Raw genomic sequence first — 7,837 nt, forward strand, 5'->3', positions numbered from 1 at the left:
AACTATAAACAGGCTTCTAGGTGTTCTTTAAAAGAAAGATATTATTATCAAGGAACAAAACCTTTGTAGAACGGCGCTTTTGGGGCCTGGGTGGGTCCAGAGCTAAGGAAGTTTGAGTTACTGCCAAGCTACAGTCCCAGGCCCTGCGGGGAGTCAGGTCCAAGTTTGAGAAAACAGTCAGAGTCAGGGGCTATTGTGGCCTGGACAGAGGCAGACAGACAAGACACAGCAGGCTTCCTTCCTGTCTTGCTCTTATCTGAAGTTGCAGAGAGTGGGTGGGAGCATGCCTGAGGTGCAGGTGAGGCACGTTTAGCCTGAGCTGGCCAAGGGCTCCACTTCCCCTCCTCTTCCCCCCGTGGCAAATCCGCCCCACCTCGCAAACCCCCAACTCAGGCACTAGGGCCCCTTTTGGGCCCCCTCTGGCTCCTCCCTTTAGGCACTTCCCTGGGCCCGCCCACGGTCTCCCCCCAGTTTGGACTGCGTCATAAGTATCCCAGACCTCGGCTTGCAGTAGTGTTAGACTGAAGATTAAGTAAGTGCTGTTCGGTCTAGCAGGATCTCCTCTTGTAATCTGCAGCCCAGGACGCTGATTCCAGCAGCGCCGTACCGCGCAGCCGGAGGATTCACTATGGTGAAAATCGCCTTCAATACCCCCACCGCGGTGCAAAAGGAGGAGGCGCGGCAAGACGTGGAGGCCCTCCTGAGCCGCACGGTCAGAACTCAGATACTGACCGGCAAGGTAGCTGTCCCAGGGTGGGGTTGGGAACGGGTGGGCGAAGGAAAGAGGGCTGGTAGCAAAGGAGAAAATGAAATTTCCCTGGGAGGGCCCCTCTTGCGCCTCTTACGCTGTCTCTGGGGTTTACCCGTTCGTCTAGGTTCTGTCTCCTCGCGGCACCTTCTGCTTACCGCACCCTATGTCACTCTGCATTCTCGTGTGTCGTGCCATGTTCAGTCTGTTCCAGCCCACACCACCTATCCTGGAGGGATGTCAGAGAGAGTTTGAGGAGATGCCCTGGGACTGGTTGTCATTGTCTCTTGGGTAACGTGTAGGGACCTGGGGATCAAGGAGGGGCATGTCGCCCAGTCCCCACCTCCAGGGACGCGCATAGTCTCCCCAGGAACAGAGGGGACACAAGGGGGTGAGCAAGACCGGGAGATTTAACATTTCTTTCTTTCCTTTTGGTGTGGATGAAGTTCTAAGAATCTAAATCTTTCTACGATCTCTGAGTGTTCGTGGAGGTGGGGTGAGGAGCAAAGGGCACTTTTAACTCCAAGCAGTATGGGTTGGGGCAAGTGGTCTGCTTGAGCGCGCGAGTATTTTCAGTTTCTCTCTGGTCACAGGTGGCTTTAAACATTAGATAAAGGAGCTGTCAAAATTGAGGTAGGTCTTAATGCCAATTTAGGGTGTTCACTGTGCCCTTTTACTGCAAGAGCCTAGTATATTTTTAGAGTGGTATTTCCTAAAGAAAACACTCTTCTCTTGTAAAAACAAATTTGAGGATACTTTTCAATTTTTTTTTTATTTTTCTTGTTGAACAACATCCCCTTCCCACTATATAGAGATCTGAAGCAGGTCCAGTGTTGTAATTTAAACTACTAGCTTTGACAGGAACTGGGGAAGCTCTTCCCCAAAATGTTGTCCATTATTTATTTAGTCCTATTTCTATTTCTTTTAAACACCTACTATGTTTTCAGGGTTCGTGTACTACTCCTCAGTATAATCTCAATTTTAAAGGGCAATAGTATTTTCTTCGTGTTCTATGAAATCTGGAAAGTGTTGGAGCTTGCAGATCTGTCCTAACTTGTGTTGTTCTCTATACAGTTTTAACTTTTGTGTTCAAAGTGGAGATATAAAAAGTCCTTTGAGTTAAATGAGAATCCATGTAGTAAAAGTTGATTGTACACACAATTTGAAATGTTAATGTGCTTATCCAGCGTTTTATTATGAAAACTTTCAATATTAAATCCTGCAATAAAACTAGCTTTTGTGTATTATACATTTTAGAGCTCAAAAGTAACACCCTCTTGCATTGTTGAGGTTTTGATTAAATGACAGAGGTCAAATATGTAATTGTTCTCCTGCTTAGTTTGTAGGTTAAACATGGTCAGATTTTTTGGGAGGTCTAATTAGAGGCCAGTAGTTAAATATAGCCACACAGTAATCCTTTTTTTTTTTTTTTTTTTCCCTCACCGCCAAGCATTTCATGACTTGTAGATAGATTCAGTTAATATGCAAGCAATACTTCTGCCAGGACTGTGGTGCGATGAGGAATAAACAAAACTGAGCCTTTGCACTTTGATTATACTTTGCTGTTAGGTTTTGGAGAAAATGTAACAGGATCCTTACCTGGCCACTACAGGACACTGATAATAATACTTGATATATTGTATTGTAATACATTGATCAGCTAGCTCACTAGAGGTTGAGCATGACAAATATGATGTCAGACATAGTGTACAATCACTTCAAAAGAGTTCCAAGAGAAATTAGCTATGGTAATTGATGGCTCACACCAACCTGAAATCCAATAGATGTAAATGAAAACAAAAAAATCCTTATTTCTAGCATGTAATATCTTATGAAATTGAAATTCTAATATTTAGGACTTGCTTAATAATAAACTTCCTGAATTATTGAAAGAATAAATAAAATTACAGGGCAAACTGTTCTTCTCATGTCTCAGTTGCCAGAAAAAATAAATGTATTTATCTCAGAATTTCAAATTAAGCTATTATGTGACTTATGAGCAAGTTACTTTATCTTTATGAAACTCATTTTAATCATCTAAAATATAATTTTTAAGTCTCCAGTTCTAGATTGTTGTACAGTAATTCCAAATCAAAATTTATAGTTCTATCTTTGTAGTACTAATCTTAGTTTAGGGTTTTGTTTTTTAATAAAAATAATTAAAAGATTCTGAAAATTACTGGGACACAGAAAAGCCTTCAAAGTTTATAGAGTACTAATTAATGGAGGGTTTGAACTTAAATAAATTTAGCTAACAAAATGGGAATCTCAAATTTGTTTGACCTTCAAAAAAAAAAAACATTTTTGGAAAAATAAACCTTTATCAAATGATTGTCTGTCCTTTCATCTACATTAACTTGAAATCTATGCATTTATTTTCATCAAATGAATTTAAGCTCTGATAAACATTAGAGTAGTTGTCCTGAAAAAGAGCTAATGACCTAAAAGACTAAAACAATTCGATTTATATACCCATTTGAATGATTTACCCATTAATGATCAGGGCCTAGGTTTGCTTACTTCATTTATTCAATCCTTGAGTAACAATGTTGCTTAGGATATATTGTGACATACAAATACGGGATTGGAAAGATTGGAGTCTACTGCCCTGGAAAGGGCACAATCAGTTACTTGTTTGCTTTGGATCTTTCTTGTTTCAATCCCAAAACAAATTATTGTTTTAGCAAAATATTACAGTCACTGTTACACAGACAACTTTCCTGTCTAGCTATCGCAAATGCTACACTTCAAAATCAAGTGTTCCACCCAGAACTTGGAAAATACTTCATTCATGCAATACACAGTTATAGAATATTGATCGATATTAAGAAACTTTTATTTCTCAATTAAATTAGGAACATTAAATTTATATCTCTCCCTTCAATATTTTAATTTCCAAAATATAGGGAAAATGACATATACCTTATAGAACTCCTACCTTTAAAACCTAATATTCAGAAAACAGCTTTTTGAAAAATCAGTTAATAAATTAATCAAAGGATACTAATTTTCTTGTAAGTTGACAAACTGATTTGGAAAAAATAATGAAGAAACAGAACCATATCCCAGAAAGTTAGTGATTATATCAGTGTACTAGTTCAAAAAGTAATTACTTCCGTTTATTGAGTATAATTTCTAGAGATCAGTTTTACCACATTGTGCCTATTATTAATACTATATTATGCATTTTAAAATGTGTTGAGTCAATATCGTGTTAAGTGCTCTTAGCAAAATAAAAAATAATATGACATTGCATAAATAAATGGTAATTTTAATTTGGTTCTTGATGCATGTATTTTGAAATAATTTCATATGTATATTTGGGTTTAGAAATGCCAAAATGGAAGGTTAATATAATCGGAGACATTTTTTAACATCTATTAGATTCAGAAATTGTCTTGAAATAAATTCAGACTGCAATTAAAATGAATTAACATTTAAAAAAAATTCTTGGGTTTCAAGGGAGGTAAATTGTATACAAAATCAACTATGTGTCTAAAAGTACAATCTGGTTTTGTTTCTGGTTTTGCTTTTTAATAAATAGGAGCTCCGAGTTGCCACCCAGGAAAAAGAGGGCTCCTCTGGGAGATGTATGCTTACTCTCTTAGGCCTTTCGTTCATCTTGGCAGGACTTATTGTTGGTGGAGCCTGCATTTACAAGTACTTCATGCCCAAGGTAATAATAATTATAATTATTATACTTTGGATCACTAGTTGCTAGACATTTAGTAGCGACTTAAAAAATTCTGTAGTGGTAACTAGAGAAAAGAAGATTTAGGGAAAGTTTTCAAGTTGCCTTTCAGTTCATAAAATTGATTTGTCTTCATTGTGATAACTGTAGTCAACAAGCCTCGGCTTAACACATAGTACAGTGAATTGATATGAGTGTGAAAAACCATTCAAATATCATGATAGTGAGTATTAGAAGATTGTAATTTTCCCTTTGTGTCTTTTAGAGCACCATTTACCGTGGAGAGATGTGCTTCTTTGATTCTGAGGATCCTGCAAATTCCCTTCGTGGAGGAGAGCCTAACTTCCTGCCTGTGACTGAGGAGGCTGACATTCGTGAGGATGACAACATTGCAATCATTGATGTGCCTGTCCCCAGTTTCTCTGATAGTGACCCTGCAGCAATTATTCATGACTTTGAAAAGGTTTCTCATTCTTATAAATATTCCAGGATTTTATTTTTCCTCTCTCTCTCTCTTTTTTACTTCATTGGCAGGTATTAAATTCATTCATGAATGCACATGTTTTTGAGGCAAAGCCTTTTCATTCTTTTGTTGTTGAATACACATTAGTTGATTTTGAAAGGATGTAGCTGCTTGATCTAATGGTAGTTGGAAAATTTGCAATGTTAATGCCTTCTATGTCTTACCTGACTTTTTTCCCCTACCTAACAGGGAATGACTGCTTACCTGGACTTGTTGCTGGGGAACTGCTATCTGATGCCCCTCAATACCTCTATTGTTATGCCTCCAAAAAATCTGGTAGAGCTCTTTGGCAAACTGGCGGTATGTATTTTGGAAGTCAAATTTTTACATAAGCACCTCCAAGTAATTTTACTTCCTTGTTTTTTTAAAACATAATGAGTTTAGCCAAAACATTTCATTTTATTGAAATAATTTTCAAATAAAAAATGTTGTGAACCTAAAACTGCTCTAAAAAATAAAGATTATTTTTTACAGTCATTATCTGGTATAGGAAAGGATTTAAATAGTGTCCTTAAGAATTTGGGCAAATGACATGAGCAGACACTTTTCAAAAGAAGACATACATGCAGGCAACAAACATTTGACCAAAAGCTCAGCTGAACATTAGATAAATGCAAATCAAAACCACAATGAGATACCATCTCACACCAGTCAGAATGGCTATTATTAAAAAGTCAAAAAATAACAGATGCTGGCTAGGTTGTGGAGAAAAAGGAATGCTTATATACCATTGGTGTCGGTGTAAATTAGTTCAGCCATTATGGAAGGTGCTGTGGTGATTTCTCAGACCTAAAGACAGAAATACTATTAGCCCCAGCAATTGCATTACTGGGTATGTGCCAGTAATCATTTTATTATAAAGACACATGCACAAGTATGTGCATTGCAGCAGTATTTATAATAGCAAAGACATGGAATCAGCCTAAATGTCCGTCAATGATAGACTGGATAAAGAAAATATGATGCATATACACCATGGGATACTATGCAGCCAAAAAAAAAAATCACAGAAAAAAACAAAACAAAACAAGATCATGTCCTTTGCAGAGACATGGATAGAGCTGGAGGCCATTAACCTTACAAACTAACACAGGAACAGAAAACCAAATACCATATGTTCTCACTTATAAGTGGGAGCCAAATGAAATGAACACATGGTCACATAGAGGGTAACAACACACACTGCGGTCTTTCAGAGGCTGGAAGATGGGAGAAGGGACAGGATCAGGAAAAATAACCAGTGGGTACTAGGCTTAATACCTGGGTGATTAAATAATCTGTACAACAAACCCCATGACTCAAGTTTACTTAAGTAACAAACCTGCACTTTTACTCCTGAACTTCTAAGTTAAAAAGGAAAAAGATTTCTCATTTCAATCTTTGGTTTTGATTTTCAGAGTGGCAGATATCTGCCTCAAACTTATGTGGTTCGTGAAGACCTAGTTGCTGTGGAGGAAATTCGTGATGTTAGTAACCTTGGCATCTTTATTTACCAACTTTGCAACAACAGAAAGTCCTTCCGCCTTCGTCGCAGAGACCTGTTGCTGGGTAAGTAACTAATGTATTCCTTCCTTCACCCTGTGTTACACAGTAGAGGAAAGTGGAGGTGGAATACAGGAAAATGTGGGGAACAAGTCTAGATATATTTTCCTTTCCACAAAAATTTCAAAAGCCACTTTTTTTCTGCACATTTCCTTACAGGTTTCAACAAACGTGCCATTGATAAATGCTGGAAGATTAGACACTTCCCCAACGAATTTATTGTTGAGACCAAGATCTGTCAAGAGTAAGAGGCAACAGATAGAGTATCCTTGGTAATAAGAAGTCAGAGATTTACAATATGACTTTAACATTAAAGTTTATGGGATACTCAAGATATTTACTCATGCATTTACTCTATTGCTTATGCTTTTAGTAAAAGAAAAAAAAAAAAAAAACTACTAACCACTGCAAGCTCTTGTCAAATTTTAGTTTAATTGGCATTGCTTGCTGTTTGAAACTGAAATTATATGATTTTCATTTTTTCTTTGAATTTATAGGGTTTAGATTTCTGAAAGCAGCATGAATATGTCACCTAACATCCTGACAATAAATTCCATCCATTGTTTTTTTGTTTGTTTGTTTTTTTCTTTTCCTTTAAGTAAGCTCTTTATTCATCTTATGGTGGAGCAATTTTAAAGTTTGAAATATTTAAAATTGTTTTTGAACTTTTTGTGTAAAATATATCAGATCTCTTAACATCGTTGGTTTGTTTTGTTTTTCATTTTGTACAACTTTCTTGAATTTAGAAATTACATTTTTGCAGTTCTGTTAGGTGCTCTGTAATTAACCTGACTTATATGTGAACAATTTTCATGAGACAATCATTTTTAACTAATGCAGTGATTCTTTCTCACTAATATGTGTATTGTGGAATGCACAAAATTGTGTAGGTGCTGAATGCTGTAAGGAGTTTAGGTTGTGTGAATTCTACAACCCTATAATAAATTTTACTCTATACAACCACTCTTTCTTTTATTTCATCACTTGAGATATATTCAATGTGAATAATTAGTATTACTTATTTAGCTTTTGGTGTACCTGTAACAGATCTAAAATTATGAGCCCAACTTTGCCCCCATTCCCACCTACACATATTTATATTTTATAGTTTCATATTTTACTCCCTTTTTGACAGTATATTAATTACTCTTTTATAAATATCCCATAATTGCCTTATCATGTAAATTCAACTATTTATTTAGAGGCTTCAGGCCCATAGCACTTTAAAATCTTTTAAAGTGTTTTCTTTTTCATCAAATTAAACAACTATGTACAGCTATAATAGATGACTAAGGACTAACCTTGGATAAGATGTTGATAACATTTAAGTCCT

At 36.5% G+C, this 7,837-nt stretch overlaps 1 protein-coding gene across 1 annotated transcript; it reads left to right on the top strand.

Moving 5' to 3' along the window:
• The first annotated feature begins 490 nt into the window (after window positions 1–490).
• ITM2A (integral membrane protein 2A) lies at window positions 491–7,464 on the top strand. Its single transcript, XM_007992155.3, has 6 exons — window positions 491–739; window positions 4,293–4,424; window positions 4,705–4,902; window positions 5,152–5,262; window positions 6,360–6,510; window positions 6,664–7,464. Exons 1-6 carry the CDS (start codon window positions 629–631, stop codon window positions 6,750–6,752), a joined length of 792 nt encoding a protein of 263 aa, XP_007990346.1. The 5' UTR covers window positions 491–628; the 3' UTR covers window positions 6,753–7,464.
• Window positions 7,465–7,837: the final 373 nt, after the last annotated feature.

The sequence above is a fragment of the Chlorocebus sabaeus genome, chromosome X (assembly GCF_047675955.1).
Source record: "Chlorocebus sabaeus isolate Y175 chromosome X, mChlSab1.0.hap1, whole genome shotgun sequence".
Lineage (NCBI taxonomy): Eukaryota > Metazoa > Chordata > Mammalia > Primates > Cercopithecidae > Chlorocebus > Chlorocebus sabaeus.

Coding starts and splice junctions, on each gene's coding strand:
- ITM2A (XM_007992155.3), top strand. CDS start 629: ATGGTGAAAATCGCCTTCAATACCCCCACCGCGGTGCAAAAGGAGGAG. Junction 740..4,292: donor CTCAGATACTGACCGGCAAG/GTAGCTGTCCCA, acceptor TTTAATAAATAG/GAGCTCCGAGTTGCCACCCA. Junction 5,263..6,359: donor AGCTCTTTGGCAAACTGGCG/GTATGTATTTTG, acceptor TTTGATTTTCAG/AGTGGCAGATATCTGCCTCA.